Genomic DNA, 19,679 nt, shown 5'->3' with positions numbered 1-19,679 from the left:
CTATCTATTATAAAGCGTTGTAAATCTATTGCACCCACACACACATACGTATTACATATATATGTTCTACTGAATTCTTATTAATGTCAATCTACTGCGAGCGTAAGCCTTTAGTATGTTGTGAGGTTATATCGAGTATGACCATCAGCTCGAATTATCTTCGATGACAGTACACAGAAATGCCATCTATTCAGAACTATCTGAAAACACAGTTTGACACTTGTGTATATACTGCAAGCAGTTTTCCCGCTCCTTTCACCTTGTCATATATATTATTGTCCAACAAATCATGGAATATTCTATATACTATGGTGCACTGATAGTAGCCACTGAAGTCGGCGTTGCACATGGGGGTCGGTGTCTAAAAGAGACGCTGCATTCTGTATCCACAATTTTTCTTTTTTATGTCTATATGAGAATTTTATGTTTATTATGGCTGGCCTAGACGAAATGATGTCAGGAAGTAGCACATCGCAATTGGTGGCCTTCGCTTCACCGTCAAAACGTTGACGTGTTCACTATGCGTTTTTGTAGCATTGTCAGATTAACAAACAAAAGCCTATACGATCTATATCATTTTTATCGGGGGGAGGGGGGTAAAAACATCATAGCTATCTACTGCAAGCTATCTCTTCGGGGCACAGGGGCTCAAACTTGCTCACAGGTGCTTTCGACCCAAGGATAACTTTGCGAAGAAAAAGCCCTAATAATAAGAAATATCCGTAGCTACCAAGAAATTGAACCAAAGGTCTTATTATGTACAATTCATAAGCAAGATGTGTATAGATAGATGATGCCACAGCATTGTAAGTTCGTATAGTTGAATAGCCGGTTGAGATTCAAAGTACTATGTTTGGTCACAGTTAATTATTTTGCCGCGATCTCGGTTATATTTTCGCTATGTGGATAGATACTGAGGCACCGCAATTGATAATGGCACGAAGGACTACACGTTTCCTCTTTCCTACAATCACCGTATAGGCGTGGGAACTTCACATATGTTTTCACAGACACTTCAATCAAAAGTAAAATTATGCATAATGTTGCAACGCAAGATGGCCTTATATAAAGGCTAAAAATGAGTCATGTTCGGGAATTCTACGGCACATAAACAACAGTGTTCTGCAAAAGTTAGACGGCCATAATTGAACTTTAGTGTTATCTTAGCTTTACGATTTTATCAAAAATCAATATCAATATCCAGTAAATATTGGACAAATAGTAGCTAACGATTAATATCGTTCGAGTTTATTTCTGATAAAAAACCGACCTGACTCCTTGGAGAAATATATCAGAAACGACTCCAGATTCCGTTCGCGAAGAAGCCCCTGAGCCTGGGTCTAGATACACGAAACATTCAAAGAGACCTGAGTTCAGTCTGCGGCATAGGATTTTTTGCGTAACGTATAAAGTATTTCTTACAGCTGACCAATATCATTGCGTGCTTCTGCTTCATTTCAACCGTAAATATGTAAGTTAGCCTTGTTCGTAGTGGATCGTTTAAGTTTAGCGTCTAATGGACCATCTATTGAATATTTTTATTTATGCTTAATTTAATCGTTAGATGAATATGGATACACTGATTGGCTATGAATGTAAGCTAGTCAAGCTAACCTGTAGGGGTTAGTTGTGGGTAGATACTCTATAAGCCTAATTTTTCTGCTGTTGCGGAACTATTTTAGCTAATAACAAATATATATTGATTCAAGCCTACGAATAAGTAAGTTTCGACTATGGCGAGTTCTTAAGTTAATTTTTCAACTAGTAGCAGCTGGTGGTTGTGATGGTGTTAATGATGGACGCTTTTCCAGAACTTTTGACGAGTGGGGCAGTAGTTCTACATAATACTTAGCTTCTCATAGAAGTATACCATCTCGGAAAAGTGTGATTTTTTAGGGATTGGATTGAGGATAGGTTTTTTATCTGTATAATAGTGTAAAAGATTTGTTTCCAGAACGGGGCATCATGTCAGTCATTTGCTAGATCAGTTGTTAATGTAAACACGTAATATTTATTTTTAATTAACCATTCTATTTTCATCAATGGTGTCATGCTGACCTCGTCGCGCTTACTGGTCTATTTTTGAGAGGGTGCACGTCTATGGCAATCGCGGGCCTATTCCTTCACTGACAAAAGGCATTTTACCACTCGTTACGAAATTTGCCAAAGATGAATTAGTAAATATTCTGACTCTATTATCCGAACCACAACAAGAGACTCTGTTCATTCGTGATGGACGTTCTGTTTAAATTTACAAATATTACGTTTGCTTTTCTTTTTTATTTCCCAAGCCTGCCCGGAAAAGCCTCTAACTATTACCATCGCATTGTCCAACTCACTCTAATTCCATATTTGTTTGCTTTTTTTTTTTAATTAATAATCTAGTTTTATCTCGAAATTAAGTTTAATCTTTCCGGTGTTTCGCTGGCGACAAAAGATGCCGCCATTGATCGCTGACTATCACTTGTAAGATATTTGTCAACGAAAATGTTTGTATTCACAGCAGCACTTTCCCAGCATTGATAAATGGATAATAATTAAATGTAGTTCATTGACTTGATTAGAAATATTGACGCTTCCCAGTTAGGGGACATCCATCCTGGGTCCCGTATCTAGTTTCCTTTCAAAGTCACTATGGGATTCATTGGGCATCTTAGCGACGTTTCGACTTATCTCTATAACGAATATGTTCTTTATTTCTTTATCTTGACGCTTTAGGCCAAACTATTATTTTGTATAAATAACCTGTTGTTTACGGAACTAGGAATCTTTAACGAAAATATCATAACGATATGAAATTGTAACAGAATAACCAACCGCTTCATATTCCCGTTTCTGCCTCGGTTTATTCGCTCTCGAGCTCTTGTAAAAAGTAAACAAATGCAAATAATCTAATGTTTATAGTAAACGCTGAATTCCATCCAACAAAGAACAAACGTGATAAGCGTTGAAAATAATAACTAATGTTACATACATAAACAGTGAGTTCTGTAGAAACAGCTAACATATCTATTTCATATAATCTTGAGGTCCGACAAGGAATTTTTGCCGCAAACTTATCAATTAAATCGTGTACGTTTTTTAGCAGCTGCTTTAAAAACATAAATTGTCTCGAAATTGCTTCAGCAGTAAGTCTGTTATGTTCAGATATGTTTTTACATACGTTTAGCATTTACCTGTCCTCAAGACTTCAGTCTACATCGCCCTAATTCTGGGGCAGGAGATGTCTTCGGGGCTGGGGTAGTCAAAGGTGGCATTGAAGCAGTCTCATATTGCGGAATCAATCCTGAATATCTGGTGGGATATTTCGTGCCATCGATTTTTGCAAATGTCATAATGACCCTGGTGAAACCAGACTGGATATTTTCCTTTTAGATATCCGCCTCCTCAAAACGTATATCCGGTGCATGGCGCGATCTACATATGTGATCACACAACCAATACAAAAATAGTCACTAGTTATAAGGTATTATTGACACCCGAAATAACTATTTGGTCGATAGTAAAAAAGCGTACACGTTGGTTGAAATGTTTATCTATTTTTAGATGGTTTTGAATACCCTTAAATCCAAACATGCCTCAATAGGACGAGCACTTCTTGCTGCTAATCCGCATAGGTTTAAGATATGGTTGCTTAGGCGGATCGTTTTTTTGTATCGGATTAGTATTCTTACAGATAATCGAATTTATACAAAGATAAACTGATGTTATGGCACAGTCTTTCTTACAATAAAAGCCGCAAGTTTTTTTTTTTGATTGAATTTGTATATTTATTTAGAGCGACGTACAGCCGAAAGGGCAAATATTGAGCTCGAAAAGGCTGATCGTTATTCTGCCTGATTTTACTAAACCCTTTGTCTTGGCAGATTGATCAGATGTATTCTCAAAATTCATATGTGTATAGTTGATTAGTTTGCTTCGATGTATCAGCGTCGCTGTTTCTGCACTTCGGAAGTTACTGTCTTTTCAGAGAACGTGAAAGCATCTTCCAGCGTGAGTGTTTTATAAATAAGAATGCGTCCTAGCTAAAAATAGGAACCTATCTGTTGGATAGGTTTCAGCATCCTTGTCCAATTATTAGATAGTTACTTTCAGTTATCGTGTTTTTTGCACACCGGGCAAAGTTTACCCACCAGGTCGAAGCATTTAGCAAACCATACGACTCACGATTGTTGCCTTCGTTCACTGTCACACATTTGCACTATGGACACGTGCCCCTATTTTTGGTTTCGTATATACTTTTCTCAATAGTAGCACTTTTTCTAGTAGTATAAGTTCTGCTATATCCCGTCCCGAATAAAGGGTATCTTTCCCGGTGTCACTGGGTCTTATTCCTATAGCAACTGCCAGATCATGTTGCCATACGTGCCGGTGTCCTTGACATCTATATTCCTTTTACAGCCCGACTCCGCCACCTGCTCAAGCCCTACGTTAGTCACTGAGTAGTAATGGCAATAGAATAACATGAGCATCTTAGCTTCTAGCGCTTCGTTTAACTTAATCCTTCTGCTTATCTACCTGCTCCTAAACCAACTCTCTTGGTAGCCCACGCCTTCTGGCCAAGACCCCACGATGCTGCGTTGGACTTCTGCCGCACCAACAGTAGCAGTGTCATTTCGTGTTTGTCTGCCGTCGTAGACAATAGTGGTAACGACAGGCGTTTCTATCATCTTTGCTATTGATGGGGACAACAATGGCCACATTTTCCCCCTTTCCCCGTGTGGTGACGTGCTCCTCGCCGCGGTGCCTGTAGTATAGCTCATCGTCCAGGCATTGGTCAAGACAGACTCCGAGCTCGTCTTGTCCTCCAACAGACCACACAAGCCACAAGCGTAGATAGGGAACAAACGCAGATGTACACTCGCACAAACGCACACAGATAGAGGCGTATTCATATTTCGTCACGTCAGCCTACAACAATAACAAGTGGTTTCTATTGGAGCAGTTACGCTCCGTGCATTGTGTCTTGCCTACCTGCCTGACCGCGTGCACTAGTGAGCCTCCTTTCTCCCCGCAAGCCACTGGATTTTCTCTCTGGAGGTCTGTGCGACATCTCAGGTTGACATTCACATTCCAGCAAACTTGGTTGACTGACTGTATTGCCTAGAAGCGTTTTCGTCAGGGGTGCACCCCTGTGAGGGTCGTGTGAAATTTAGCGCGGATCGGGCAGCTTACAAGACGGAAGACGACGAGGTTTTCCTCGGAAAAAATTTTTTCGATTACATGTCGATTTGTCGTGTGCAGATCTCTAACTAGCAAATGCAGCGCTAACATTTGGTGTACAAGAAGGACAAAAGCCATAACGACAACTTAGGTGATATCGCACTAGGAGGGCTTATGCGACAGAAGGGCCACGGAAGATCCAAGATTAATCAAGAAGTTTTAAGTTTTTACTAAACTGTGCAGTGTACGCCATCATAGCGTGTTGGTCATCGTTGTCGGCCTTATGCCAAGAGCAAGACCCAAAGTTCACTTTGATGGGTGGCAGCGATTACAGTGAGATAAATTTTTAGGACTAGAGGTTTACTGGAGAACCGCAAGCTTGAGGAGGTTAGGACACCTTTCATGGCTCGTCACTGCCAAAGGTGAGTTTGCCGATGGGCTGACGCTGTGCGTCATAAAAATGATTTGAGGTGAGCGGCTGCTTAGCATCGTTACTGGGTCTAGTTTTCAGTAAAACAATGTGGACGATTATTACTTACTGCACGTAATTTCGTAAGTTCCACTGCACGGATAGTAAAATTATGAGCATCTATGTCCTATAAAATTGCTAAAAAAAGCGAAAAATTACCCCTTTTATCAGAAGAAGTTAAATTAGAAGCCAGATCATTTAATGAAGTTTCGAATGTTACGGAGCATCGCGTATTCTTATACTGCGGTGCTGCACCGTTTCGGCTACATGTGGTTTTTCCTAACTTAGTTCATTTGCAATGATAGAACATGTTTCGAGCGATCTTCTCGTTAGAAGAAATTCACAGCCATTTATTAAGTGTGCGAAGCAGCTACAAGTGGTGCCTATATGGAGGACATCATAACCGGTTTTCGACTGAGAAAAACTTTGTCTGATAACCTAATTTAATAGGATGTCTGTTTTTTCTTAATCCACTCAATTGCTTTATGGCATTCCTTACCTTTATCAAATATCAACATATGTTTCTCATTTGCCATGAGCCTGGATGCTATAACTTCCATAAAAAAAAAACAAAAAAAAAAAGAAGTCTGCATTTGAATTACTCATCCTTACTGGTGCTAACCGCTACGAGTGAGCTGTAGCTGCCATTTTCCGGTTGCCTTCCTATACAGCGTATTTAATCATAGGCACATGTGATTATTCATTCGTTTAAAATAAGAGTCCTATAGAGATTCAAGACAGGAAATATGCTGCTCAATGACAAATATTGAGATCGACCTTTTTTGGCCTTGGTGGTTTTTTCGGCGTTTCTGCATTTTGCTTAGGCAGAAAACTGATTTTCAACCATCTAGTACACTGCAGTTTTAAAAATCACAAACGGTATAATTCCAATAGCCACATAGCACTTACCGTGACGGTTGGCTACCGTTACCCAATCAATCAAGAATTTTTCATTTACATACGATCATCTAAGTATCAGCTAAGCCAATCCTCAATTGATAGCTAAGTTATCCAAACATCGTGTGTATGGTGTTCTATTTGGTTAACTTTAATTATATTTTGTTATTATTGTTCTCAATATCGTATTGGGCTTGTTTAAGTTTGTTCAAACAAAGATTATATGACGCAATTAAATATCATAGGAGTTGAAATGAGGCACCTAACGACGTTAAAGTCTCACTTTTTTACTCTTAGATTAGTTGACTTAAATTAACAGTCCATTCCGCAGGCTTGACTTCGCTCAACGTAAGTCCTCGTCAGGCCTTACTAGGACACAACGTCAATAACGACGAGTCGAATAAAATACTAGATTAATAGAAAGGGTCAATTATCCAACTAGGCCAGAGCATAGACAACGATAAGATGCCGGTAATTACAGTACCTCTGCTTCGGTGCAATAGTTGTCTCTACGAGACGCTTGCATTACATGTTTCCCATTACTGGCCTACTGGAGGTGATATCGGTCACTTTATCTTTATTACCAGCAACAAGAGTGTGATGCTATCTACGACCGGATTTAAATCGCGTTAATTAAGTCGGCCCTGCAATTTATTGGGGTCACGCCTGTTACACGTTGAACCAGCTAACACGTGTGCGTCGATGCACATACCATGATCGTAACGCACAGCTTTCGATACATAGATGCGCCTACTAGAGCAAATCTGCCTGTAACGTCATCAAATCTTACGTATGGCCAACAAAATGATTGTAGACCTTATTGCATTCTATCTACTGTACATATATGTAAGACGGATCTGATTTAAACGGGTTGCGAAACTTTTTCTTTCTAGATTGTAGGACACAATCTAGAAAGAAAAAGTTCTAAACAAGTTTGAAAGGACGAGCGTCAACTGAGCTAGCTACACTCTTCGATCGAGGGCACCAAGGTCGATTTGAATTGGCCTTAAGCCGTCTGCTAGCGAATAGTATAGATAGGTTAGGAACATTGGACTGGTCCGCCGTCGTGACGAGTATTATTTTTCGTATAGATGGACCTCGTTCGAATTTAGTTCGCATCATCTGAAAGAAAATCTTACTCAGTTACATAATGGTTTTTGCTAGTATTGCTTTTTTAACATCCTTTTTCCATTTTGCCTGTAGCTAACATGATGACCAATACATCCAATTATATTAATTTTCTGTTGAAGCGCAGCCAGCATAAACTCCAATTGATAATATATACTTCACACACATGAGACCTCGAACCGAATTGACAATTTAAAAATGGCTCAATTTCTCTACGTACATTCATACGTGTCTTCATATCTGTTGGTATCTGTACGGTTGGGCGAGCGTGCTCGTTTGGAGCCAGAGCGATGCACGCGAGATTCGCAGCATTCGATCTGATCCCGTGTTTAACATGTGACCTTTTGGCAAAACGGCAGGCATTTTGAATGACAATGATATCGGCGCATAGACACACATCGATGGCTGGATCGTATAGTACTCGCTCCTTTATTCCGCAAAAACAAAAAAAGTACACAGCTACTCGAGACTCTAACGGTGCAAATTATTTATTCAGTGTTATGATGTATATCAATTGTCGCTAGACTGTGTGTATGTATAAAGTGTACAGCGGATACAAGGTCAACACTGATAGGCTTTCGAAAAACGATAGTAGCCTCGTAACTGAGCAAGTAGGAAAAATCTAAGTACGCCACATGAGAAATTAGTCTTTGAATTGTCTGGGTTACCCTTCTATATCACAAACATTACTCGTACGTCCCGAAAGCTAACTGGTATCAAGACTTCTGTTATATATCAATACCATAATATAATTCGTCTCGTTGACAAATACGTGTTGTTTTTGGTCGAAGGGTCGTGTCGCCTATATGGTAAGCCAACGTATACCCATTTCAATTAAGTCGTAAATTAGCGACCGATTTAAACCAGCGTCTCTATAAAAAAGAACGCTTTTTTGCTCTATACAGGTGCAAGCGGAACCTCTCATTGTGAGTGGACATTCGTAGGGGCTGAGTTCTCGTGTATAGGATTCTACATAACTATAGATTGCTTCTGAACGGTACTTATCCAATCTGATTTACTATTTGAGGTGAGCTTCGATTTCGCTGTTTCAAAAATCGTGTCCCGTAGATGGTGATTGATAAGATCGACCACGGCGTGAATCATACCTATAAAAACATAGGTAATTCATTACATCTTGATAATACACCGACACTAGATAAAGTTTAGTAAAAACAATTAAATTGAGGCTTAAGTAAAATCGTATTGGAAGATAGCAAACGACTTCAATTAAATGTTAATCCTGCCCTAGAACTAGTTATTTAACCAATATTACGTCACTTACCATCTATCAACGTCTATATTTGAGTCAAATTATATTGACGATGTCTTACGCGGACAGATTAAATGTGTACACGTTCATAATTACCCCATAGGGGACGGGGAGACGACGCAAGCAGTTCACCTCGTGCGGGAACTTTCGGCTTTTGTCCTAGTGACAGGTGCTTTCGGGATGGGCAGTGAAGGCCGCAGAGAATGACAACGTTCTCTATGGATACTCCCTAGCCAGCCTACAAACAATCCTAGCTTAGCTATATTGGATGTCTGTGTTGGATTCTAGGGCTACACTAGCTGAATAAGACGATGACAATTTTATAATGCATATTAATGGTCTGTTTTATGCTAGCTTGTACGAGCATCCATTTTGAGACTTGTGTTTGCCGCTGCTCAAGAATTGAAAATCAATTTCTTTTATTTTACTGTTAAGAGCTGACCATTACTTATCTAGATAGACTAGTCGATAAAGTCCTTAAAGTTGGCGCAACAGGTACAGTTGTAATACGTTGATAGCGCATAGAATCAGTGACTGATTTGACGGAAATGAACAAAACGAAGGTGTAGTCTATTTGGTCACAACAAGCATAGCCATTTACTCACTTTATTGCTCCCCCCTCCAAAATTGTTACGTATCGTGAGAACGAAAAGTGAGAGGACCACACGCCGTAACAACAGCACAGCCCGTCAGCGCCATAAACGCCGTTATTTGACGGCCTGTTCACTTCATTCGCTCGCCCTCCCTCTGTGTCTCTGATCGGTGTTCCGTCGATGGCGGAAGCTCGCCGTGACTCTCGCATAAATTAGTGAACTTTACAATCTAGGTACTTCAATCGTTGATGGATGGTGGCTGTTAGTGTCCGCAGGCAGCCTGGAAGGCTTCGAGGCTGAAGGGCTTTAGACTCACTTCTGAACTTCATTTGGAGATGCGCCATTTCTGTAAGTTTTAACTGGACTTAGTTCCGACGTTGAAGAATGTATGACTCATGTAATCGTATACTGTTGTTGTCGTTATCAGTTTGATAGGCTCCGTCATTCACCTGAGTGACTAGCGCATATATATACGTTAAAACAATAAAATAGATTAGAATTTGCAAAATGTAAGTTTTGTTTTTGGTCATCGCTGATCGAGCACACCTGGACCATACGCAGCAACATACTCACTTTTTCCCTTGTATGTATAATCAATAAAATTTGTAGTGTGTATTTATTTATTAAGAACCTATTATTTACTTACTTACCAAGTAGGCACTGGAAGTATTATCTTCCATTTCAAGCATAACTCGTACACACTACAATTGATTTTGAGGAGTATTTTTCCATGGACGAATCTCTAGAGCTTCGATTGTTGCGTTTATAGAGTGACAGCGTCCAGGACCTCCACAGCAGACTTATATTTGGTTATGTCTAGTACTATATACGCGATACGTTTGTTTAGTTCGTCGAATCGACTGAGGATGGTACCTTCACCCTAATGGGCTCTCCATGCGACGGATGTAATGACATGATGTGACCGTGACGATATTCAGTGTCTTTGTGTTCATACAGTTCCGTGCCACGTTGGAATACGTTCAGCAACAGAACGAAGATATCTGTGCTCCGAAGAGTTCTCGGTATCGTCTACCTATGCCTCAAGGTAGAAGCGCCTGTCATTTTTCGTAGCCTAGCATGTAAATACGATCCGCAAAGACGTACGTTTTGTGTGTCTCCACACCATCTGTAAAACAGTTCGCTTAAGCGGAAAAACCATGCGAGATTGATTCAGAGGCAGGTTGATTGATATTAGTGCAAACTCGGTAAGCTATCACACACGAAACAGCTGAGTCTTATTCAGCGATATGAAAGTAAATCTGTCGGGCAGACCATGGAGATCCGTAAACAACAATTTGCTTGATTATCGTTTTTTACAGGCTTATATAGTATTATCTAATAAAAACAAATCAACTGAACCGAGTGAGCGCTCGTTTTATGTATTTTTATTATGATCATCACTATGGTATTTTTTTCATTTGTCCTGTTGGAGTAGATATCAATTGTTTGCGAGTACGTAAATTAGTGTGTTTATTTTTTTCTGCGACAAAGCGTTATTGAATTCAAGCGTAACTAAGTACAACTAGCAGTAGGCCAGTTATATTTTTCAAGTTCAACTAAAGTTTTGACAATGACATCTCGAGAAAAAGTAACTACACGCATTTTATTCTTGTTCCTGACACCTGAGAAAACGAAACGGGTTTTCTGATGAATGAATCTGTCCGTTAGGAATATGGAAATCTTTGAAATAAGCGTGTGTATATCGTATGTCTACCTTCTGAAATCATCCTTCCTTTTCCAAGGCTAATGAAAATGCTCAAGGATCATATGCTAAGTATCAACGCGATTGATCACAGGAATATAATATTTTTTTATGTTAATGTTGTTATCTAATATCGGTTCAGACTAATACAACAACCAGCAAAAACCGTATACGTTAAGTATTATCTGAATATCACTGAGGACAGTGCAACATACGAGACTGATTAAAAGATAGGCGGATCTGTAACGCTTTCCACGCCAATTTCAGGTTGCTAAGGTTATATATTAATCGCTACCAATCGCTGCTATGCAGAAAGTAGCTAACACGGGATTCAGTAAAAAATGACTATTTGTGTGATTAGCCTATTGGAGAAGGTCTAGATAAATCCAGCATGGCCTATTTCGCCTTTTGATGGGGACAAATTCCTGACGTACTTAGATTTGGGGACTTGTCCACATCGAGCTTAATGTACTATAGTATATGAAATAATCTAGCATAGATATATTTATGGGCGATATGAATAGTTAAATTCGTCTTTGGGAATATATGATTCAAGGATTTGTAAAATTTCCTTAAACATAGTTTTCTATTAGCGGTTCTATGGGCTTATAATAACTGAACACGACTGCTTACGTTCACTCCCCACGCGCGCGCAAATTTTAAATATCGGCCATCGAAACGCAAGAATTGACACTTCACCCTCATAATGATGAAATGGCTTTTACTATTGATGAAGATACACCTCTATTCTGTAGACCACATGCTATCTTCGAATCAGGTGTATGTCTGCTCCACTCTGTACCGCCCTATAATAATAGGTAATAGAGGGTTAGGTTAAATAAAATCAGCTTTCGTTAGTCGAATATCTTCTTTATCCAGCCCCTATTTATTATAAATAATCAATTAAGAGATTTCAATTAATAACTAAATAATTTTCTAGGCTTCACAAAAGTGTAGCTATAATAGAAAGATAAATGAAAGTTTAGTTTCCACTTAAACCGCCTGGTTTGCTACTTAGCGTATGAGAAGTGTTCTACCTGGGCGATCAGCCCAAGCAGTGAGAACGTTAAATGAACTCTTGGGCTGAGCCAAAGTAATCATACTCAGACCCCCAGAATTGGTCTGCTAGGATCTAACCTGACCCCCAATCAAACAAAATTAACTTCATCGTCAAGAAATCAGCTTAACCCATGACACATAGCGTCACTGTCTAAGATAAGCTCCTAGTTATTCGCACTATCGGCCTTGTGTATTCCTGCTTAAAGGGTACGTATTATATTTTCAAATGTTTTTGTTTGCTGCTGAAAAGGATATTGTCGAGCCTGTAACCTCTAAGGTTAGGAGGTTAGCTTTTCATAACTTTTTCGTTTATTTAATGTGAGGAAAATAAATCTTTCAGCCGATTCAGCTTTTTCCAATACAGTCTAGACGCTTAAAATTAAGACACTGGAACATTTGAATCGAAGATATTTACGTGATAGAACTGTGAAAGCTCTGAAGACGGTGCTTGCACTGTGAATTCTTATTTATAGTTTTGGCCTGACTATGTGTATCTGCTGGTTCACAACGCGGCCTGCTCTGCCCGCAAGAGAAGCACCGGGGAGACGGCTTAGTCAAGATTAGTTCCTGCCGAATGTATCAGTATTTTTCTGTTGTCTTTTTTTTTTCGAGTGTTTTACTTGTTGCTGAGTTTCTTTTCGTTTACTGCCTTCTCTCTATTTACTAAAAAAAGACAAACAGCACGAACAAAACAAGAGCTGGATTTCTGTCGCGGCGAAGTTTCTCGGTGGGTCCAATAGGCAGTGAATCACAGAAATCAGAGTTCGTAACGATTCACTTGAACAGGTGCGAAGGTCGCTGCGTCGGACAACGACAGCGGATATCGGCTATTTAGAGCTCCGTATCGTTATATTGATTCCGAGGTGGCTCCGTTTATGTTGACAATGTCCGACTATTATTAGAATAGACTTAGAATGCGATTTTGGACAAAACGTGAAAAGAATACCTGTCAGAGAAAACGATCTGCGCAGTACTCGCAAGTAGAACCAGACTGTCACCACATATACTGTTATTGTAACGTATGTAGGCGTTTCTGTAGAAATTTAACATGTTTTTGTGTTGCAGACAGGCTTGTCGTAAGATTCTGCTATCACGTAGAATGCTACAGTCAATAAATCTGAACGTTGCTACAGTGTGCACGAAATCGGTGGTTAAGCACAAGTACCTTATTATTATAAGTCTCAGGTACTGCAGCATTTATCGAAGTGTCATTTTATGTTTTGAAGCCACAGACGGTTGTTCGAGAGTCTGGTAAAGAAGCAACGGAATAACACGAAAATCGACTTGGGGCAATTTTGCCACTGGAAAGCTTGCCAAAAAAAATCAAAAGGACGCCTGGTCCGTTATTTCCTGAGCTGGATAATTACGTTAGCTAAGTAGATTGACAACCTCCAGAAGAATTACATGAATGTGTGTGCTATCTTTATCAGTGCCTATGACGCAACGTGATTCTGTACTGCAGTGAAATTGTAAGAATTGAATAAGAAAATAATTAAGAAAATGAAGGAATTTTAAGGCAAATTCGGCGTTTAAAGGAAGACCCTGACATACCTTCAATTTTGGGCTTCATTAGTAATTCAGCTGTCTGTTTCTATAGTAATGACGTAGCTCCATTGAACTCTATTTGCTACAGATATTATATAATTTTAATCTGTAGGTAGTGTAGTATTCTCATTTAAGTCAATCATATTCGTGATTACAATGACTTTTTCTACGCCACCTAATCATTAAGCGCTTCTCGTCGAAAATGACCTTCATGTAAAGTCGAAACACAGATCCTTACTTTCACGTGTCAGGATAATTCGAAGTTCCTGAATTTTTAGCAACCAATTTAGCATTAGCTATGCTATTAGCATTTAATTACATGGTAAACGATTTTATAGGCATGACTCCATTCAGGACAGTGAGCTAAATAAATGGAATCATGTTTTTCCTTATTTATATGGACCTGGTGAACCGTCTGCCGACCTTTAATGGAACAGAGCCGGGATGAAAGCTTACGGGACCCATTGGCCGCTGCACAGATGTCTTGCTGCTGCATTCAGATTGCTTTTTTCAACAGTAGCGTCCGCAGCTCAGTATATTTCACCAAGAAGCTTCCAAACGTTGTTTCTCCTGGTAACCTTTTTCGGTTGTTTGGGTTTGGTGGCTCAGGGAGCCGTAGACCATAAGGAAGCCCATGGGCATATCACGGCGATTGTCCAGAGTTCCGACAATGTTACCATGCACGTACAATCTTCACGTAAGTATGCATATAGCTGTCACCAAAAATATTGTAAGCTATCGCTTTAAATGTCTTATTTATAAATTTTTATACTAAAGAATATACTTCCGCTTAGCATATTGAACGTAGTGTATTTACATACATGTTTGTAAAACTATATTTGATAGAATAAAGGCAAGCTTCTATAAATATTTTATTTCTTGCCGAACAGGCCATCGCCATACGATCCTAATTAACGGAACTGAAGTAAAATGCGGCCCCGCTGCCATCGAAGAGTTTCCACGTCCGATTATTACTCCAAAGATACGAGAAAACGGAGGAATTATCGTCCACATCACGACTGCCATTTCAATGGTTCTCATTATATCGGTACTCTGTAAGGAGTACTTTGTGCCAGCACTGCACTGCATTATTAATTGTGAGTTTATATATATATATATATATATATATATATATATATATATATGTATAAATTAGTTTGGTGGCGCTGGCTCACAAAGAACGCCAACGATCAACCGTAAGCCTTGTAATCAAAAAGGTCTAAATGGTAAGACTACATTCTGAGAATTGGCAATCAAGCTCTTAAGAGCCAGAGAATCAATTGATATCCCGGCTTTCCCATATTTTATATCATCTTCTCTAGATAGGGATGTCCGCCTGTTTTCGATATTATAGATCTGGAAGTGGATCCTGATGTGGCAGGGGGAACTTTCATGGCTGCTGCGAGTTCAATTCCTGCTCTGGTGACGTCCATCATTGGAGTCAACGTTGTCGAGGTATAACTGCCAATTTAGTTACCCTGTATAACATAGCGCTAACATTGAATAACTTCCAAATTTCAAGCTTAACTAAACAAGTTTAACGAAAATAATATATTTTCGTCCATAATACTGTATCTGTTTGAACTTCCGAAAATCAGCTTTCATTTACTTTAAAATCTACAGAATGATCTGGGTTTGTCGACAACCCTCGGTTCCGGTGTACTCAATGGTGCAGGTGTGCTATCAATTTCGGCCCTTTTTGCCAAACGTTCCGTTGAGATTCACGCGTGGCCCCTTTATCGATCATCATTCTTCTTTCTTCTCTGTATGGTGATCGTGCTTTGTTCACTCATGGACAGCCAGATCGACTGGTTAGTAATTTTACATATACACATAGATAACTTGGGACCTTATTCTAATATACTTTCTAATTACATTTTCATCAAAAACTTTTCAGACCAAACACGATCGATTTATAGAGGGATTCACCTTACTGTCTATATTGCATGCATCTTCCGCCCTCTGATCTTGCAACTGATTTCTCCTACAGTACGGTACACAACATTTACATAGCCGAAAAATAATTTTGAATGAGCTCGTAATTGTTTGAACTTTTTTTAAAGAGTATACACTGAGAACAATGTTGAGTTCATTTTACTAAGAAAAATACTAATAGTTCAAACGAGGCAATCTGAGACAAATGAATAACCTATCGCATGCGCATATATTACATTGATTATAGCACAATGCGCTTCTTTTCTTCGCGAGATTTTGCCCAAATCCGTTCAATTTAAAAGGCTGACAAATAATTAGATGGGACCCAACTTAGTTTGTTATGGATGTGGGCCATGAACGTGATTCAACTATGCATATCTCGGATAAAGCATGCAAAGCCGGGTCTGATAGAGGCATAAGCTGTACGTTTCCATTGTAGTTTCAACTTACTATGCGGCCCGCTATTTTTCTGAAAGTTGGCGAATCTGCTAGGCGTCTTTGATGTGGGGCTTCCGTAGTATATATAATAAGATGCGCTGTAATTGTCAGCTTGCAATTGAATTAGGTAATGCAGCCATCTGCTGTGTCTTCTCTGATAAAGCAAAGAGTATATACGTTATGGACCGTCTTCATGCAGACGAACGCACGCTGATTACGCTGAATAGCTCTGTAATCGGTGCTTAACCAATTAAAGAATAGAAAGTTCACTCACTCTGAACGGTTGCACTCAGAAACGTTAATTGTCCTATTTGGATTGGCAAAATACTACGGACCACGTCGAAAAGCAAACTTATTCAGCCATCGCGTCGAGAATGGGGTGAAATCTGTCATTTCAATATAGTGGAAGAACTGAATCAATACAGGTGGCAATAAGGGTCAATGAAAAATACTATCTGTCTTCTTTCATAATTTAGAATTAATTTCAATAATATTTGATATTTGTAGAGCTGAAGTATATGGTCTGACGTATTCAACAAAGATGGCTCCCAAACAACAACTGCGAATATTGTAGTTCGCATATTATTAGCTTCGTTTTTCCGCCAATTGTACTCACATAAACTAAAGGGCGGAATAAAGGCACAAACAGTAAGAGAAAATGTCCTACGTCTTTTTTCGTCAGTTTAGTGCGACATAAAATTTAATACTTATTTGTCACACGGTATATGTTCATTTTATACGTACTGTAGGATTGAGGCTCTCATCTGTCTGCTATCTTATTTGGCTTATGGCTTAGTAATGGCATTCAATCGAAGACTCGAAAGCGCTTTCAAGGCCATCACCGGCATCCAGGACTTTGACGACCCTATTGAAGGCAAGGGGCAACCAGGTAGGTTTCGTAATTTCTAAATTCATGTTCTCGGTCGCAAGGGTTGCCATTTAAGATAAATTTAGCTTATGTTTTTTTAAATATAATAAAATATACGATTTTGGATAACTTCTACGTATGTCAAACTTCATTATCTTTCTAGGGAAAAAATATTCATGAGAAGCAAAAAAAAAAGAGACTTTCTATGCAACTCTTAAAGAAGCGTATGAAAACGTGGTCGCATTTTATTTATTATTATAACCAATAATGAACCTGCTATGCGAACATCGTTCGGAGTATCATTTAGTTCAAGTACAACGGGTCCCATCACTTTTATTGCCGCTGCATGGGATTCACTAGCCAGCTTTTTGTTTGTTTTGACTTGAAAAATATTCACATTTGGCAAAAACAACAGAGAGCTACTGCAGAGGTAAAATTAAGTGTGAAAATAGCTATTTATATGCAAATCTGTGTCGAAATAAACACTATTACTTCTGATTTCGACAGTAATTAGTTGCATATCCTTTTGGATGAAAGTATCTACTAACGTACCAATTTCTATGTCTACCTTTCCAAACAGCCTAGCTTTTCTCCTTTGCCTGCTTGTACAATAATAGATAAATTGAAAATGGATAAACGAAATTACCTATATCTGAAAAAGTAGCATCACGATTGATAAATAAATGCTGCTGTTTTAAAAACAGCAGAACTGAAATCAGGGTCAGTTAGAGCAACATTAAGGGTAGGATCAACTGGGCCTTGGATGTGGTAGAACAAATGTCCCGATTAGAGGGGACTTATTTAAAAATTACCGCAGAAAGTAATAGTACATTTTCACGTCTCAATTTTTTTTACTTTTCGTGCATTTCATGGCGTCAGCGGAAATTACGACGATCGAGAGCTATACCCACTTTAGTGAGAACGAGATGAAAACAATCACAGATAGCAACGATCACAATATCATTTCGAAATTGGGTAAGTGCAGAAGATATGTATGATACTCTGATAATATTCGAATTAACATGGCAGGCATGCTGACATAAGAGCTAGTAATTATATCGTTCGAAGCAGTCAGTCATTCGACGTAGCTTAATGTTTTTTTTTTCCATAAAAAGGGCCTTGATAATGGCTAAAGAAGCCGATGCTTTATAATAATTTATTTCTATGTTAGGCCAATCTACCGTAATCCATGTCAAATTCTGCCGCAAAGTATGAAGTCGCATTTTGAATACGCCAACTACTAGCAGACGAACGAGTTGTCTGCTACTTGAGAAGGGAGGAGGAACAGCGGCAATGTAAGCACGTTGTTTTCAGATGCCAACTTGATTGGACTGACGCCTGTATAACGATCGTGGTTATGCACAGTCCTAGTAAAAAGTAATTATTCATGGCCAAATCTGTTTTACAATTATGGTTATTTACGAAGTGGTACATATAATGACCACATAGCTTTGTTCGAACAATGCGTTGTGCCAATATATTCGTTAAAATTTCTCTCAAAAACAATTACATGTGACAAGCTCTTAACGACAACGACATATGGTACAACAACATGTGCGAAACTACGATACGTTCATTTAGTTGATTTTTTATAAGATGTAACTCACCTCCTTTGTTTATCTTTGAAATCGTAGTTTTGGGACTGGTAGTTATTTTGTTTATTTATTATTTAGTAAAAAATGGACGAAATGTAAAATTTCATATAAGCCCACCTTTTAAAATTGAAACCATTAAAAAATCCAATAACGCATCGCACTAAATTTCTGATCCGTGTGCATCTAATTATTATTTATCGAAAAAATTAATTATATTAGAATTTAAAATCGGCATCGTGCTAGAACAAAACAGACTGGAATATGTAGCCCCTGTCCCATATGCGTCACGTTTCTCCATATATCAAATTTCAGGAACGCACTGAATATTGTAACGATGTAGCACCATGTAACAGCTACAGATTGTACTTCGCATCTTGAACATAGAACAATGGCTCTTTCCCGACCTAAGGAAAGCATATTTCTGTCATGCAAGGCCATCTCGGAGCAAGAGTAGGATTTTTTGGATACGTGTAGATAATCACAAATATTTTGTCTGATCCTTTTAAAACTCTTGAAATAGTTTACGGTGGTGGCTGGCCTAGGTATCGGTTCAACGTAAGTTCCAATTTTATCAAACGGTAAACATTCTCTATCTGCCTTATAGACGCAAATACACTGAAACAATTTGAGGCTACAATGAACGCGCAAAATGGCGGTGCAGGCAGCGCGGAATTGGTGATCGATGAGCCTGTAATCGACCCGAAGGCCTGGGAAAACCTGAATATACCACGAAAGATATTCTACGTTGTAACGAAGCCGTTTTCTTATGTTCTTTCATTCCTCATTCCTAACTGTAAAAAACCTGGTTATGAAAAGTACTACCTCGTCACGTTCATTCTATCTGGCGGATTCATTGCAGCCTTCTCCTATATTCTTGTCTGGATGATGGCTATCATTGGTGGGTAAAAATTATAGCTAGCATAATACTACATGATAGAGATTGAAATATTTGGCTTTATTTTGCTCTTCGCCCCATTTAGTCACTAAGATAAACCTCACCAAACGATTATATCCACA

At 38.9% G+C, this 19,679-nt stretch overlaps 1 protein-coding gene and 1 long non-coding RNA gene across 4 annotated transcripts in view; one reads left to right on the top strand and one right to left on the bottom strand.

Annotated features, from left to right (window-relative positions):
• Nucleotides 1-1,266: 1,266 nt before the first annotated feature.
• On the bottom strand, nt 1,267-4,679 carry LOC111260674 (uncharacterized). The gene is made up of 3 exons (XR_002680475.2): nt 4,134-4,679; nt 3,177-3,417; nt 1,267-1,340 (listed from the first exon to the last, which is right to left on the bottom strand). It is a non-coding gene; the product is annotated as an uncharacterized LOC111260674 (long non-coding RNA).
• Nucleotides 4,680-4,840: 161 nt separating this feature from the next.
• Nucleotides 4,841-19,679, top strand: part of LOC111260680 (sodium/potassium/calcium exchanger 5) — a 17,500-nt gene continuing 2,661 nt past the window's right edge. The window contains exons 1-9 of one of the 3 annotated variants that reach the window (XM_022833628.2): nt 4,841-5,585; nt 8,563-8,684; nt 14,264-14,523; nt 14,717-14,923; nt 15,181-15,281; nt 15,450-15,637; nt 16,949-17,088; nt 17,947-18,042; nt 19,267-19,560. In XM_022833628.2, the coding sequence (XP_022689363.1) occupies nt 14,271-14,523; nt 14,717-14,923; nt 15,181-15,281; nt 15,450-15,637; nt 16,949-17,088; nt 17,947-18,042; nt 19,267-19,560 (1,279 nt within the window). In that variant the 5' untranslated portion in view covers nt 4,841-5,585; nt 8,563-8,684; nt 14,264-14,270. Of the gene's footprint in view, nt 5,586-8,562; nt 8,685-9,781; nt 9,869-14,263; nt 14,524-14,716; nt 14,924-15,180; nt 15,282-15,449; nt 15,638-16,948; nt 17,089-17,946; nt 18,043-19,266; nt 19,561-19,679 lie in introns of those variants that run through there. The other 2 variants (XM_022833610.2, XM_022833618.2) reach the window with 2 other exon arrangements.

Source organism: Varroa jacobsoni, unplaced genomic scaffold, assembly GCF_002532875.2.
Source record: "Varroa jacobsoni isolate VJ856 unplaced genomic scaffold, vjacob_1.0 scaffold_45, whole genome shotgun sequence".
Taxonomy (NCBI): Eukaryota; Metazoa; Arthropoda; class Arachnida; order Mesostigmata; family Varroidae; genus Varroa; species Varroa jacobsoni.
This window is presented reverse-complemented; position numbering and strand designations above follow the sequence as displayed.